General features: G+C 41.7%; 1 protein-coding gene across 3 annotated transcripts in view; it reads left to right on the top strand.

The window, feature by feature from the left end:
• Positions 1-17,705, top strand: part of REPS2 (RALBP1 associated Eps domain containing 2) — a 91,702-nt gene that overhangs the window by 61,337 nt on the left and 12,660 nt on the right. For 2 of the 3 annotated variants that reach the window (XM_077343150.1, XM_077343151.1), the window contains 2 exons: positions 2,847-2,905; positions 3,706-3,783. In XM_077343150.1, the coding sequence (XP_077199265.1) occupies positions 2,847-2,905; positions 3,706-3,783 (137 nt within the window). Of the gene's footprint in view, positions 1-2,846; positions 2,906-3,705; positions 3,799-17,705 lie in introns of all 3 variants that reach the window. The other variant, XR_013232026.1, reaches the window with a different exon arrangement.

Genomic DNA, 17,705 nt, shown 5'->3' with positions numbered 1-17,705 from the left:
CCTAAGAGCTAGGCTCCAGCAATATGTGGTCCGAAACTTCCAGAAGTACAGGCAGGATTTCGAAGAGGCAGAGGAACTAGTGACCAAATTGCCAACATACGCTGGATCATGGAGAAAGCTTGGGAGTTCCAGAAGAACATGTACTTCTGCTTCATTGACTATGCTAAAGCCTTTGATTGTGTGGAGCACAACAAATTGTGGCAAGTTCTTAAAGAGATGGGAATACCAGAGCATCTTATTTGTCTCTTGAGAAACTTATATGCAGGTCAAGAAGCAACAGTGAGAACTGAACATGGAATCACTGATTGGTTCAAAATTGAGAAAGGAGTTCGACAAGGCTGTCGAACTGTCGCCTTGCCTATTTAACTTGTATGTGGAGCACATCATGAGAAAGGCGGGATTAGAGGAGTCACAAATTGGGATCAAGATTGCAGGGAGAAATATCAACAACCTCAGATATGCAGATGATACCACTCTAATGGCAGAAAGCAAAGAGGAACTAAAGAGCCTGCTGATGCGGGTGAAGGAGGAGAGTACAAAAGTTGGCTTGAAACTGAACATCAAGAAAACGAAGATTATGGCATCCGGCCCTCTCAATTCCTGGCAAATAGATGGGGAAGAAATGGAGATAGTGACAGATTTTATTTTCCTGGGCTCCGAGATCACTACAGATGGGGACTGCAGCAAAGAAATTAAAAGATGCTTGCTCCTGGGGAGGAAAGCTATGGCAAATCCAGACAGCATCCTAAAAAGCAGACACAACACCTTGCCAACCAAAGTGCATTTAGTCAAGGCTATGATCTTCCCAGTTGCAATGTATGGCTGCGAAAGTTTGGACCATAAGGAAGGCTGAGTGTCAAAAAATTGAGGCTTTTGAAATCTGGTGCTGGAGAAGACTCTTGCGAGTCCCTTGGACTGCAAAGCGAACAAACCGGTCAGTCCTAAAGGAGATCAGCCCTGACTGCTCCTAAGAAGGCCAGATCCTGAAGATGAAACTCAAATACTTTGACCACCTCATGAGGAGGAAGGACCTCCTGGAGAAGAGCCTAATGCTGGGAGCAATTGAGGGCAAGGGGACGACAGGTGGCTGGATGGAGTCACTGAAGCAGTAGGTGCAAACTTAAATGGACTCCAGGGAATGGTAGAGGACAGGAAGGCCTGGAGGATCATTGTCTATGGGGTCTTGATGGGTCGGACATGACTTCGCACCTAACAACAACAACCCATTTAGGAAATCCTTCCAGGGCTGTCAAGGAACCCCAGGCTTTCATGAAACCCTGGATGAGAATACCTGAGATAGATAGATAGATAGATGCATAGCATAGCATAGCATAGCATAGCATAGCATAGAAATTTACTGTAGACCAGTGGTCCCCAACCTTTTTGAGGCTGGGGACCGGCGGCAGCAGGGAGGGTAATTGCCCAGCCGCGCATGCACCATGCACGGCCAAAATCGCACATGCGAGGCACTTTCGCGCAAAAGTGCCACGCATGCACGTTTTCGGCTGCGCACGCCCAATGCGCGTGCATGGCCCTGCTTTCCTCCCCCCCCCTCCAACAGTAAGAAGCTTCCTGGGCCGCAAGCTTGTGGCCTGGGAAGTTTTTTACTGCGGGGTGGGTGGGGAGAGGGAGCCGCGGCCCGGTGCCAGGGCCTTCGCGGCCCAGCAGTTGGGGACCACTACTGTAGACAATGGATTATTTGGTGCGTTTAGGAGGTGTTTAGATGCATTTGGCAAATAGTAGGTTTCTATTATAAGTTTATTTTTAATCTTCCATTATATATTTGTACAGTGGTGTACTTAGCTTGTGTTCATTGATTTATGGTCAGGTTGATGGTAGTTGATGAAGGCCTGGTGAGTTTCTCTAGCGCTTCTTTCCCATGTGGGGATACGGAGGAAAGTTAAGTACCACTGGAGGTCCTTGTGATTTCTCCAATGGGCAACTAGATTTGGACACGTAGGTGACATCACACCGCTGGGCTCAGAACAGTCTAGTGGATGGAGACTTGCAGAATTTAACCAAGGAGAAGCTGTCAGAGGAAGGCAAAGTTTAAGACAGGGAGGATATGAAAGCAGGTTGGCTGGTGGGTGGGAATGAGAGAAAGAAGTTCAGAAGGGGTAGAGGCTATGGAGTCTAGCCAACCTGCTTTGGAAATAGTGAGAGAGAGGGAAATGAGATATCCCCTGCAAGTCCCTGCGAGTTCACAACTTTCACTATATATAATTTGTGTGTCATGATAATTGCTTCACAAAGCCTCATCTTCTCTGGTGTTTGTTGTGGATTTAACTGAAGTCAGATTGAGAAAAATAATGGATGATCCCATTATGATCATCGACTCAGAAGACTGAATTATTTTATGTTACTGTAAAGCTCTAAACGAGACAGTTGTTGAGTTTCTCCCCTCTTTTCAGTCCCTGCCAAAAATATTTAAAAGTTACAGCTAGTTCATCCAGAGCCAGAATATCCAATTCCATGATCCACAGATGTTTTCTGTACAACTGCACTTTTTCACATCACATTTTATTTTGAATGCTTTCTAATATCCACATGATGATATTAATTCAGGGTTTTTTCCCTAGGTAATAACTGAACTGAAATCTTGAGGGAAGCATCATTCTCTTGTTCCACACTACAAAACTTTCACTAAACATGATATATTGTCTTTGTTTGGTATAGTCTTAGTGAATATATAACTTCCTGAGGATGACTAGATTTTATGTTTTTTACTTAACATTCCTTTTAACATAAATGAAATTAGCTTGATTGGAAGTGGTAACAAACTGAAAAGATCGAATATATTTTGTTTGAGATTGTATTTGTTCACTTTGTTTCTTTTGTTTCAACAGCTAGGGCTGGATGGCTACCACTACCTCCTGCTCTGCCTCCCAGGCCTCTTAGTTCACAGGTATGTGTAGAACTTTGGCAGGATAATTGGGAGGTAGTGTTTCTTTTTAAGTGGCCAGTGGCCAGCACTGCACCCTTTGAAATACTTAAAACAGAAGAAGTACTATTAACGAGAGTTCCTTTAAAGGTCAGTTATGTAGAACAGAAGCTTTAATCTGGTGATTAAAAAGTTCCAGCTAACAGAATACAGGTTATTTTAGCCAGATGGGACAGTTCCGTTATGGCAACCTGAGTAAATGTGGAAGGGGAAAGCATGATAAGGCTATACTATTTTGTGAAACAGAATCTGTTATTTTGCTTGGCATTTAACAAAAGTGAACTACTTTATCATCATCTTTCTTTCTTTCTTTCTTTCTTTCTTTCTTTCTTTCTTTCTTTCTTTCTTTCTTTCTTTCTTTCTTTCTTTCTTTCTTCCTTCCTTCCTTCCTTCCTTCCTTCCTTCCTTCCTTCCTTCCTTCCTTCCTTCCTTCCTTCGTTCGTTCGTTCGTTCGTTCGTTCGTTTGTTTGTTTGTTTGTTTGTTTAATATCCCGCCTCCCCCCGGAAGCTCGAGGCAGATATTTGTGAATAACATAAAAAGTATTCCATGCTCCTATCTAAATGCATTTGGATGTCTTATGTACTTATCAAGCCTCAGCCATACATGAGGTAGAATGAGGTCAGGAAGAAAATCACCCCCAATTTATTCTCTGCAGGTAAAAATCAAGTTGAACCTCAGTGATTGTTTCCCTTCTGTCTTCTACTCATTCTCATGAAAAGATGAACTCTTTGCAGATAAGTATTTTGGGGTTTGTGTCCTGCAGGTTTCTCACCATATCACAAATGCTGAACCAAATGCTCAACTCAAATCCAGCTACAAAGACTTCAGCCTTGAAGAACAGGTACAGCTTTAAACTGTAAGCATAGACTTAACATGTGTAAGTTTTTCTGTGTCTCTTGCTCAGAGTTAGCAGAGTCATTGAGGGGTACTGGGTTTGTTTAAATTGTCAGAATTATTGCCCGGAATCAAAAGGTACAGAAACAAACTCAAATTAAAAAATTAAAATTAAATTAAAAAATTTAGAGAGATAACAGACCAATAGTATTCAATCAATAAATCAATCAAATTTTATAACAGCAATTGCCAGCCATAACAAAAACTATAAAACAGTAAGACTCAAGTGGGTAGCCATGTTGGCCTGAAGCATCAGAACTAATTTAGAGTCCAGTGGCACCTTTAAGACCAACAAAGTTTTATCCAAGGTATATGAGCTTGTGTGTGCATGCACACTTCCTCAGATGCAATGACATGAATTGGAAGGAAACAGTTCATACCTACAGGCAAGCATGAGAGTAAATTTACATACAGCACAATGAAAATGGTTGACAGATTCCAGAGATAAATAGGAAAAAACAGCAATTTGGATTTGTTTGTATTCACTTGAGATTGAATTGCAAGACAAACATCTTGGGTTCAATAAATCTGTCATCCATTTTCATTGTGTTATATGTTAATTTAATAAAGATAAGTGTAAAGTTCTGCATCTGGGTCAGAAAAATGAAAAGCATGCCTACTGGATGGGGGATACGCTTCTAGGTAGCACTATGTGTGAACGAGACCTTGGGGTACTTGTGGATTGTAAACTAAACATGAGCAGGCAGTGTGATGCAGCGGTAAAAAAGGCAAATGCCATTTTGGGCTGTATCAACAGAGGCATCACATCAAAATCACAAGATGTCATAGTTCCATTGTATACGGCACTGGTCAGACCACACCTGGAGTACTGTGTGCAGTTCTGGAAGCCTCACTTCAAGAAGGACGTCGATAAAATTGAAAGGGTACAGAGGAGAGCGACGAAGATGATCTGGGGCCAAGGGACCAAGCCCTATGAAGATAGGTTGAGGGACTTGGGAATGTTCAGCCTGGAGAAAAGGAGGTTGAGAGGGGACATGATAGCCCTCTTTAAGTATTTGAAAGGTTGTCACTTGGAGGAGGGCAGGATGTTGTTTCTGCTGGCTGCAGAGGAGAGGACACGCAGTAATGGGTTTAAACTTCAAGTACAACGATTTAGGCTAGATATCAGGAAAAAGTTTTTCACAGTCAGAGTAGTTCAGCAGTGGAATAGGCTGCCTAAGGAGGTGGTGAGCTCCCCCTCACTGGCAGTCTTCAAGCAAAGGTTGGATACACACTTTTCTTGGATGCTTTAGGATGCTTAGGGCTAATCCTGCGTTGAGCAGGGGGTTGGACTAGATGGCCTGTATGGCCCCTTCGAACTCTATGATTCTATAATTCTATGATTCTATGAATTTACCCTCACACTTGCCTAAAAGTATGAACTGCTTAATTCCATTTCATTCTAGGAATGAGATTTTTAGATGCCCCATATCCAGTAAGATACTTGCAAAAGGAGTTATTTGTACCTATTAAAGCTGAGTCATAATGGATATATCAGCTACATATTTTGGCAGATCTGCCTAACATAAATAGGTGAATCTTTCTTCTAATAGGTCTGTGAAGGTGTTTGTTTACGCAGTAATCCTATTTTCATGATGGTTTTTAATGTCTGAAGCTCTACATCTCAATTTCTTGCCAGAGACTATTATAACAAAGCAGTATTACCATATTTTGAACTGAATTAAATAATTTTATGTAGAAAACATGCCAACTTGGATGGAAGCTTTAGTTCCTTTCACTTTTGCATTTAGTTTCTGGTTTGTATTATATATTCTTATGCCGTTTGTTTCTTTCATTATTGGTCAGAACCATAATGTATTATGGTGGTTTATTTCCATATGTGTAATCAGATGGTTTTGTTCTGTTGAATTTTTCTTCTGGCGCGGTCTTTGTTTATATGTCTGTAATAAAACAAAAAAACATATTTGCAAGACATAAAAGACAAAATGTGCATGCCAAGAAGGCTGGCAAACAAGTTATCTACGCTGATATGGAGATGGTAGAAGCCAGTGATTGGGGAGCTGTAATACTTGGGGCCTTTTCGCACAGGGATCTTTGTTGCAAATTGTTTGCGGAATGAAAAATCGCCATTTAAAATAGTGGAATTCGTCGTTATGCATACCTGCCTTTGTAGTGGAATCAGTTGCATTTTTTAGCGTTTCCCACAGGCTTCCGGTCTCGGCAGAAATCGCTAGAAAGGAAGCGCTATTGCCAGGGTCGTCCCGCCCCTGGCCGTCAAGCAGCCAATGGGCAGCCGTTAACATGCTCCCAAACAGCCCCTATCCCTTTAAGAAAGGTTTTTTAAAAAAAAAAACGACCCATAGCAACGAATCTAGGTAGATTCGTTGCTACGGAGAGACCCATCCAGCTGCCTAATGTGAGCTGTCGTTTGATTGTATGATCGTTTGCACGCTGCCTCGAGTGATAAAAAAAAAATCCCCCCCCCCTCTCACGGGCCCGATTTTCGGCTGAATTTATTTGTAAAAAATAAAGGGACTTTATTTCAGCAAACGGGCTTTTCAGTGGTTTGTGCTTAGTGACTAAAGGTGAAGGACTGAAGCCAGGGAAGCCTCTAAACAGAAAGAGGCTCGCCGTTGCGTTTATCCCCGCTCGCTCGGAGAAAAAAAAATGGCGATCGCTTCGCCGGAAGTTTGGAGGAGAGAGCCAGGGGGAGGGACTTTGAAGAACCAGCAACAATGGTAACGCACAGGTCTTTAGCGCTACTGTTGCAGATTGGTTGCAGGAGTGTATCGCTATCCGGAGGGTGAATCCACTTTTCTGGATTCCCCTGAAAGCGCCACAACGAAGCGCTTTTTGCTGATTGGTTTCAGGATTGTTGCAGATTGTCTACGACGTCGTGGGTTATGGCAAATTAGTAGCGTTTCCAAATAGCAACCATTGTGCTACTTTGAAGCCGTGCGAAATGGCCCTTGGTTTTAAACAAGGCCGTAGGTGTAGTGATCATTTTAAAATACAGAAATAAATGGATAGTTATCATGGACAGAAATTCCATGGAAAGGGTTTACTGTGATTTTCATGAGATAGGTCACTGGGTACGACCATGAGAATCTCCCATAGTTTTACTGTGGTTCTGTATGTCAGAGGACATTAGTTTAATATACTTGAAATCTAAGAAGAATACACACTTCTGCAAAATCTTTATGAAACGAATACCAAGCCCAAAAGGTAATGTACAAACCAATTCTATGAATAGTTGACCCTTTCTGTCTCCTGCCTGCCCAGGACTAAAAGTAACATTGGAATGGAGAAAGAAATAAAGGAGGCAAGCAAAGGAGTATCTGATGTAGCATTGGGTGATTTCAGTGCACTTTTCTTTGCTGAGTAAATGACAAAGAGGCAAAGCATAAATAACCATGTCTTGGAGCATGGAGCAAACTAGAAGGGAAGCAACAGTGGATTTAGCCCTGAACGGTATTCAGGGCTTTGTGTGAGATGTAAGCATTGTTGAATTATTTGGGCACAGTGATGACAGTACTATTAAATTAAGCATATATGTAATGAAATAATATGGGGGGAGGGGGAATCCAACATGGGCATATTTTATTTCAGAAATGGAAACTGCTTAACAAAAGAAATTGAAATTGGAAGAGGGTAGCAAGGGTAAAATCTATTACGGACACTTAGAAGTTATTTAAAGTCACCAAGATAGAATGTATATCACAGATTTAAAAAGGCACCTTCAAATCTAGGACATCTACATGCTTAATAAACAGAGTCAAGAATGTTATTAAAGACATATAGCTTTGTAGGAGAAGGTATAAATTCCCAGTTTAAGTCTGGGGTTTTTAAAAACCAGCTATGGTTTGTTTCAGAAGTATTTTGTGAGCTAGATCACTGGGTATGACCATGAGAATCTCCTGGAGTTTTTTCTCTGAAGCGATTCAGTGCATTAAGTGCATTCAAAGTCCCTTCAAAATCTAAGATTGGGTGTACACTGAGTACAGTTCAAATGAATTCTTCGAGAGTGGGACTGTTAAGAATTCTGTTAATATTTTATCATATAGTTTTATTTATTTATCATTTGATTTTTACCCTGCCATTCCCCAGAAGGGCTCAGGGTTGCATACAATAAAAATTAGATACAAAGTAAGTAATACAATACAGGTTTAAAATCTAAAAACTGGATTTAAAATTCAGCAACTCCAAATAAACACCACATAGCCATCTCTTCATATAAATTTAAATCAAGTACACGGCATAATGAAATAGGTTTGGGGTTGGGGAAAGACGTCTGGTTCCTACTGAGTTATACTGATTTGTTAAATTCTGGCATAATGAAAACATGTTTTTTTCTGAGTATTTTAGATATATTTTTCTTAAATGATGGTTCTATTAATATAGCCATAGAAGGATGCACATTCTCCATCTAGTTTTGCAAAGATGGAATATTTCCATCAACGTTCTGTTTATTACTTTGAAAACCTTGCAATTTATATATGTTAGTGTTTTTGCCCCAAGCCTTATCACAGACTGTCAGACAGTTCTAATGAGAAAAGGCTTATCAAAATATAAGGCTTGCAGAGAGTCAGTGCAGTGAATTTTTGGCAGCTTGTTGCATTTGCATCCCTAAAGGCTTCCTTTCCACGTTATTGTCAGCTTCTATGGCAAGTTGTAAAGAGAAGCGGGTGTCTCTCTGTGCTACATAACAGGCTCTCAAACTCAAGCAAGAGGTTTGATTTCATTGGGAAACTGACTTGAACGGGTTGGAAGCACCAACATTAGGAAAATGAGAGGGGAAATTCTGTCTAATTGATAGAGGAATAAAAGTCTTGCCAAATTTCTGTTCTGATCATTATTTTACGTATGTAAATATTACCTTCTGTAACAGTAAGCCTGATGCTATTGGACTGCTACAAAATATGTTTGCTTTCAGCAAAATATCCACAATTTTCATGCATAACAGTATGTGCCTTATTATCTCTGCATAGGGAAACCTACCCTGGACAAGTTATGTGCCTGATGCAATTGTACATGACTGGCTTGTTAGCAGGATTTCTGAATCAGCCTTTAGGTCACTTTCTACTTTATCAAATTCCTAAGTGGAATTCATGGTTGCAGCTTCATAGTTCATGGGCACAGAATGATTTACACTGATATATCTATTCCAAGAATCTATGGCAAAGCATGGTGACTGCATGTATTAATTTTGTACTGTACAGAGCATCCTCCAGCAGAAACAGAAAAGAGGTTTAATATAATTTGTCTTGCTATTCAGCCAGTTGTTCCTCTAAGCTGGTGTCTGCTCTTGCTTTACTTACCAAGTCTTGGTGGCTACAAGATTTACTGATATTTTGAATGTGTTACAGCAGTGGTCCCCAACCTTTTTATCACCGGGGACCACTCAAAGCTGGGGATCACTCACCAGGGACCACTCAACGCCTTTTACTGAGGCCCGGTGGGGGCGGAGGGTAGTTTACTCCTCTACTCTCAACCACTGCCCTAGCGCTCTCTGATTGCTATGGTAATGTTTAAACATCCCTTCAAAATAAGCTACAGACATGCCACAACAATGAAGTGTGTTGTAAAGGGCTGGGGGGGATGAAGTAAAGGGCCGGGGGGGGGGAGAAGGCATCCTTCGGGGCCCACCTCCAATTAGTCGAAGGACCACATGTAGTCCGCGGCCCACAGGTTGGGGATCGCTGTGTTACAGTATAAAGGTAAAGGTATCCCCTGTGCAAGCACCGAATCATGTCTGACCCTTGGGGTGACGCCCTCCAGCATTTTCACGGCAGACTCAATACAGGGTGGTTTGCCAGTGCCTTCCCCAGTCATTACCATTTACCCCCCCAGCAAACTGGGTACTCATTTTACCGACCTCAGAAGGATGGAAAGCTGAGTCAACCTTGAGCCGGCTGCTGGGATTGAACTCCCAGCTTCATGGGCAGAGCTTTCAGACAACATGCCGTCTGCCTTAGCACCCTGCACCACAAGAGGCTCATGTGTTACAATATGTAGAGTATTAAATGAGGTTATTCCAACATGCACATTCCTGGACTGGCTAAGCTTGTACTTGACATCTTTAGAATTGCCAGCTTCTGCCAAACCAGCATAATGTGTGTATATGGTAGCTTATGCATATTCTAATTTAAAGTTGTGGCAGTTTCCACTAGGTGGCACTTTAAGGACATTGCAACCAGTCAAGCTGTATTCTTTATATTTATTTCTAATTTTTTTATTTATTAAAAGAATATTTCTTGCATGGGAATTTCTACGTAGCAGAGTCCAGTTCAGATTTGAACTGTGCATTCCACAGTGGAGTATGTTCTAATGAGGAAAAAAAAGATTCTGATGGGTAGCTGTGTTGGTCTGATGTAGCTGAACAAAGTTCGAGTCTAATGGTACCCTTAAGGCCAACACAGTTTCATTCAAGATATAGGCTTTTGTGTGCATGCACACTTCTTCGGATACATTGAAACTGAAGTTTCCAGTCCATGCATATAGGTGGAGGGTGAGCACCAAATTAGCATACCACTAATAAAGCTATATTACAATCTACTATTCCAAGTAAGAAATAAAATATAGAGGATGTATAGCTGTTCTGGGGTATTAGTGAGAATACAGATGTAAGGAATGAATGAGGATAGCATATGTAGTGAGATAATAAACTAATATTTTTGTTAAGTCCGGGGGGGTCCATTGTTCTGAGTGATGCAATAACTTTCAGCTCTGCAATTTAACATTAGTCTGTTTCTGAAGTTCCGTTGTAATATAACAGCTACTTTGAGGTTATCTATTTAATATCCTGAAAGGCTGAATTGTTCTCCTACACGTTTCTCAATCTTATGGTTCTTGATGTCATATTCGTGTCCACTTATGCTTTGGGATCTCTCAGCATTCCGCAGGGACTGCAAAACGCAGCTCTTCCACCAGGTCTATGGTTTAGGCTGCAGTCAGCGCGGTACATCGACTGCTCCCCCTCCCCCCGGGCTTAACATCATTGACCTCCTTCTCCTCCGCCCCCCCTTTTAGTAATGGGAGTAGGAAGGGGATTTTTGCTTCATCATGTTGTGATGGTTTTAAGTCTTTTAATGGGAGTTTTAATGGGGTTTTAAGACACTGTAACCCGCCACAAGCCATTTGGGAGTGGCGAGAAATAAATTGAAATAATAATGTTAAGTATTGTGTTAAGTATAAATTGTTTTATAGGTGTTATGGGACACCAAAAATGACTGTTAAAATTGTTAAAAACTATGTAAACAAATGTTGGAATGGTGGTAAAGTAGGCTTCTCTTCTTAAACGTGGTGGAAACGTGAAAAAGTTTATAAACTTTGGGCAAAAGTTCATACCATTGTGTAGTTAATGTGGGGTCTTATATTTCCAAACGAAGACTATATTTTACTATTCCCTGTATTAATAACTTATATTGTCTCTATTCTATATTTCTATCTTTATGAAAATAAAAAATATATAATAAAAAAAGAAATAATAATGATAATAATAATAATTTGGCATAGAGTTTGATCTGTTTGTCAAGCCACCACAAACTGCATCAAAATTCTTGAAAGTTTGTTCCAGTTCTTCAGTTCATAAACATTGCTTCATGAATAATGAACTGGCCAAAATCTGTGATGAACGTTAGTTGGTCAGCCAGCTTGTGTCCATCTCTGTTTAGTAGTCAAGAGCTATTCTTCCAGGTTGAAAGTATCCTATATTTGCTAGCATTTATTTATTTATTTACTTCATGTAAGTCCACCTTTCTCACTGAAAGTTATGGAGGATTACAATATTTAGCAGTGCAGCAGGATAATATTTAATAAACATTGTAATAACTTAAATCCAAAATTAGAAATCAATATAATAAAACAGTATAAAACATATAATAAATGTAAAAACTGGACTACAGAAATTAGAAAACAACTCAGTAATAACTAGAAATGCATACAATAAATTGCCATAGACTACAGCCTTTGTCCCTTTATAAAAGAATGCCCTCCTGAACAGTTATTTTACGCATTTTGAGGAAAGATGAAAGCTTTACTGACCTCCTGAAGCAACGCAGAGTGCTATCAATCAAAGAGTACTAAATGCAGAACTAGGAGAAAATGCTGATGTCCATACTGTCTAATTATACCACTGTTCTCACAGAGTACTGTTCTTACACATACCTGCAGGACTGCCTACCTCCTTATGCTCCCTCTCGGGCCCTTCGCTCAGTGGGTGCAAATCTTTTAGAGATCCCTGGCCTGAGGGAGGTACACCTGGCCTCAACCCAGGCCAGGGTCTCTTTGGTCCTAGCCCTGACCTGGTGGAATGAGCTCCCAGGAGAGCTAAGGGCCCTGGCAGAACTCTCTCAGTTTTTCAGGGCCCATAAAATAGGGCTCTTCTGCTAGGCCTTTGGGCGGAGCCAGGGCAATTAAGATCTGGGCCCCACCCTAAGCTAGCTGGAACATCAAGCTGCCTTAAGCAGTTCCTGAGCTAGCTGTTGAAGTATGTTGAGCAGGGGGGAGGGAGTTTAAGCCACTGCTGGGAGTAAGGTTTTAATGGGGCTTATTATTTTATGGTATTTTATTGTGCAAGACGATTATTACCAGCCACGAGCCACTATGTGGGAGTGGAGGGATACAAATTGAATAATAAGCAAACAAATACATGTAACTTGCCTTATTCTGATTACAAGGTGTCCCTTCCCAGTGATTCACACTACATTCCAAGAACTGGCCAGAAATACAACCCAGATGACTTGACTATGATAAGAAGTTCTGGTTAGACCATTATTATTACATGCTCTGTCACTAGAACAAGGAACACAAGTTTTAAAGAGAGAACTTGAAGAACACAATATAGCTGGAGTTTGATGAAGTTTTTAATGAGGTTTTCACAATGGAAAGTTCAAGAGCCAATCTGAGTAAGCGTGCTTGCTATGTTTCCTAGGCAGCATCATTTACAGCATTCTTGATATTTATATTGTACATCATCTCAAGTAACACTCCAGTTAGAAACAAAATACATTTGGTTCCTCTTGTTTTTCAGTTCTGTAAGTCAGGAGTCTGGGGTGATACTTTTAAACACCATAAAAATGACATTAGGCATTTTGCCATTGCTTTTCCAAAAAGCAGACTTGTGTAAGCGCCAAATGCTTTTTTAGGAGTCCACTGATGCGAACAACTTGTAGAAAGTGCACAGATAGATAGAAAGGGAGGAGGGGTGCAGGATATGCAGCTGCAACATGTTAGCTTGTTAAACTGGGCTGGAGTATGAAGGCAAAAACAAGCTCAGCTCTAGGGAGTCTCATTTTCATAACCATTTATCCACTTTCCCTGACCTCCCTTTTCCCCACAATCCATACCTTTTCTTTCCAACCTTTTCTTTTGCACAACAGAATATTCCTCATAGAATATTCCTCTGGGACTGTCAGTGTTGGTATTGATATGAATCATCCAGATTCTGCACTGTGATGCTGAAGACATTTTCAGATTTAAGTATGGTTCAGATCAACATATATTGGCATTATTACTATTACATGGCTGCAGATGCAATTTACACTTCCGGTGTGTATTAAATGATGACTGGGCAACTGACAATGCATTCTGTGTTGCAGACAACTGTAAATTGTGATGCCAGCACCTATATTGTGTTAGTCTAGAGTTTTTAACATGTCAGTCATTTCTCCCTAAGCAGGGCTGATTTCACATCAAAGGCTTTTTCCTGAAGTACAATCATATTTTTTTTACTTGTAACAGAGATTCCACACAGCCCAGGGTAATCCAGTGTTTCACCTTTGTAAACCATGGTTTCTCTTTCACACCATATGCGGAATGGATTATGATAATACAAACACACTGTCATAATTTTCTGCTCAACTTAAAAAATTGGTGGGTGCCTGTTGTCGTTCAAGAATAGTGCAGTACTGCACTCTAATAAAGGAAAGCACATTTCTTTAACTCTGCTCCAGAGTAACTCCAGCCTCATTCAGCACACATTGGATAATACACTTTCAAGGTAGTTTTTCCTCTTTTGCCCAAGAAAATCCAGCTGCAAAAGCACATTGAAAGTACGTTATCCAACAAGTGGAATGAGTGAGTTGCCTGTTGAATCCCAGGCCCAGGCAGAGCTGTCAGTTTCATAGGGCCTGCAAAATGGCATTCTCCTGCCAAGCGCATAGTTGAGGCCATGGTTCACTGGAAATTATACCGGCCTCCCTTCTTCCCCTTCACTTCCCCCCTCCCCCATTTTAGACCATTCCCAGTCCAGAGTCACTATAAATAACATTTTTTAAAGGTTACCAGTACTATTGATACATCTTTTCTCAGCTTCTGATATGTTAAAACTTAGGGGTAATTTTCATATTAAAATTTTCTTATATTGAGATATTGTTCAAATAAAAAAACGAGTTGGGCCCTACAAACAGCAAGCATAAGGAACTTACAGAAATAGATCCAGCTTTGTGGTAGAGCCAGTTTAGTGTAGTGGTTAGGAGTGCAACTTCTAATCTGGTTAACTGGGTTTGATTCTGCACTCCTCCACATGCAGGCAGCTGAGTGACCTTGGGTTCGCCAGGGCACTGAAAAAACTGCTCTGACTGAGCAGGAATATCAGGGCTCTCTCAGCCTCACCCACCTCACAGGGTGTCTGTCGTGGGGAGAGGAAAGGGAAGGCGACTGCAAGCTGCTTTGAGACTCCTTCTGCTAGAGACTCCTTCTCATCTTCTTTTTACAGTCATATATTGTGGCCGTTAAAAAGCCAGTGCTGGGTTTGGGGAAACGCTACTGAGCAAAGTAAGAGATGGGGCTGCCAACTCAGACAGCAGTCCTTGACGATTTGGGGCTGAAGCCTGGTGAGGGCAGTTTGGAGAGTGATGGGACCTCAGTGGGGTACAATACCATGTAGTCCACCCTCCAAAATAGACATTTTCTCCTAGGGAACTGATTTTTTTCCATCTTGAGGTCAGCTGTAATTCTAGGAGCTCTCCAAGCCCCATCTAAAGGTCAGCATCCCTAGTGAAATGACCCACCCACCCCCTATTCAACAACAGAAAAAACTTGGTGGAACAAGCTTTCCATTCCACCACAAGGAGCAATTTCACTCATTCCATGCAACCAGATACTTTAGTCTATTGGGCTTCCCTGTCCCCCAGAACTGACTTTTTATTGGCTTTCATGGGGCTTCTGTAGGGAGAAAAAGATAAGTATCTAGATCAACCCCGGTGCCTGCACTGAGGATTTGCAATAAATTGTGGTTTGTTTTAACAGCTCTGAGTAGTCTATCAGATGCTTATCACAGAGCACATTTTGTTCATAAAAAACCCCAGCTAGAATGCTGCTAGCCTCCTTTCCTACCTTTGGGCAAAATAGCCAGATGGTATCTTGAGCCACCTTTCATTGCCAGGCTGCTATCAGAGTCTCATCAGGTATGCAGCTTGTTTGCTATTGGCAACTGCAAGGAAGGGGGGGGGGAGATGCCTGGAAAACCAGACTTCATCCTCCATCCTTTAAGTATCATAGGTCTTTCTACCCTATTCTATATATCTCTACTACATTCTAAGCCTTTTCTTGGAAGAGCTGTCGTAGATCAAATATCAGCAATCCTGGAAGAAGCTTCAGTCCTAGACCCATCTCAGCTAGGTTTCCGGCCTGGCCATGGGGTAGAAACAGTGCTAGCCACCCTGACAGATGACCTCTGCCGCCACTTGGACTGAGGTGGGTCCGCGCTGCTGATGCTACTAGATCTCTCAGCAGCATTTGACAATGGTCGACCATGAACTTCTAGCTCACTACCTTGCCGATGCCAGAATATGGGGGACAGCCCTTCAGTGGCTGATCTCCTTCCTCTGGGATTGCATACAGAGGGTAGCAATAGGAGAGAGATCATCAAGCCTCCAACAACTCACTTGTGGGTTCCCATTTTATTCAACATCTTCATGTGCCCTCTTGCCCAACTGGTACGGAAATTCAGGCTGGGTTGTCATCAATATGCAGATGCAAAAATGAAATAGGAGGGGTAGGATATAGAGAAGGACCAGACACAAAGCAAGTAATAGCAACCAGACACAAAGCAGTTGGTTCTTTAATGTCCAGAATATTAAACAGATCCCAAAGTGTTTTGCTATCATCAATTTCAATGTTTTCAACAGGAAACTTCAGTTTAGAGAAACAATCTCGTAACAGAGAGCACACTTTCCCTTTCTCTTTCGTTCTCACTAAATTTGCTGCCAGAAAATAAAAGCCTCCCCTACAGTGCTCTTCCTTAGATATTTTGCTTATTTTGGTTGTTGTATACTAATATTGCAATCCTAAAGCTACCTATCAGTCTTCTGGAAGGAAACCTCATCATGGAATTAAGTGGGGCTGCCTGTGCATAGGGATATAGCCCTAAGACAATGGAGTCTACACATGTCAGTCATTCAAGCTGTTAATGGATATAATCTGATGAGGGGGAAAACTTATGACCAATAACAATGCTTTTCACAGTTAAAATTGCTATAGTAACTTCCTGTTCATTGTTATTTCTTTCAGGCACAGTTGACCAAGCATTGCTGTTATGCAACATTTATTCTCTAAACAAGCTGTTCTACAAAGGGTGTGGGGTGTGGGTGGAGTATAACAGCAGTGTTTGGATTGCATTTATTGTCTTTACGATTCTCTAACCAAATGCCCTTCTTTGGCAGCTGTATGTGGAAGGAAGGCTTGTCTATAGCAAGAAGCTTTTGCCTTCCAACAACTTTGAATCTGTCCTGATTTTACTATTTCTACTTTGTATGCCTTTGGCAATTGCAGCTGAAGTTCAGTGAGAAGGGCTCACAAGGAAATGCTAACTGATGTTATATATAGCAAATGAACTGACAAAATATATTCTGAAAATGTAACTGCTGATTTCCCTTCACCCAAACATTACTGTTAAAGTCAAATTAGAGTCTTAATATTTATTAGTTCTCTCTGCCTTTCCTCAACCACAGAAATTAGGGAATAGCCAAGGGAGCTGCAGCTGAAGTTGTAGTCATGCATTTTATTTCATTTATACCCACTATTCTCCCTAACGGGGACCAAAAGTGACGTATGTCATTCTCTTCTCTGTTTTTCTCCTCACAACAACCCTCTGAGGTAGGTTGGGCTGAAAGTGTGTAAGGTCACCCAGCAAGCACCCATGGTAGGGTTGGGATTTGAACCTGAATCCTCTTGGTTCTTGTTCAGTGCACTAACCACTATACTACACTGGCAGGAGTAGAGAATGGAAGGCAGAGAAATTGTGGAGTTGTTGGTCTAGATTGGTCCTTCAATTTTTGGATAAACTGTTAAACTAAAAATAGACATCAAAATGTCCACCTCCACTGTACTATAACATTTTTTTCCATACCACCACTTACCTTTAATTTGTGAATGGGTCTGCTAGAACATGGGAGGTGGTGTTTAAAGGAAAAGAAGAAACCAAGATCATGACAGAACCTGACAAAACCTGAACCGTTCTGCAGGGCCTGCAAAAGGGAGCTCCCCCGCCAGGCATTTGGTTGAGGTCAACCTAAACCATCGCTTCCAATTGGCCCCCAAGCCCTCTCCCTTCTAGTATGACTGCTACTAATCTGCCTAAGCCACTAGGTCTCAGTAAGAGTTGAGCTGAGGCTCTTTTGCAGTTCTATCATTCTCTATTGTTATTGTTGTTATTATGTTACTAGTAATTAAGCCCTCTCTATGGCTAATACAGCGGGCGCTAGGTACTTACCTTCTTGCGGGTGCTCCGTAGCGGCGGGCTGTCGGCGGGGGCTCCCTGGGGCGGCGGGGCCTCCCCCGGGCGGCGGCGTTTTGGCGGTGGCTCAGTCGTGCGTCAGGCCGCCAGGCAGGGAGCCCCTGGCAGCCGCGCTCTGCGCGGCTGCCAGGGGCTCCCTTGCGGCCAGCCGCGTCGGAGGCGCTTTGCGC

The sequence above is a fragment of the Paroedura picta genome, chromosome 6, assembly GCF_049243985.1.
Source record: "Paroedura picta isolate Pp20150507F chromosome 6, Ppicta_v3.0, whole genome shotgun sequence".
Classification (NCBI taxonomy): Eukaryota; Metazoa; Chordata; class Lepidosauria; order Squamata; family Gekkonidae; genus Paroedura; species Paroedura picta.
This window is presented reverse-complemented; position numbering and strand designations above follow the sequence as displayed.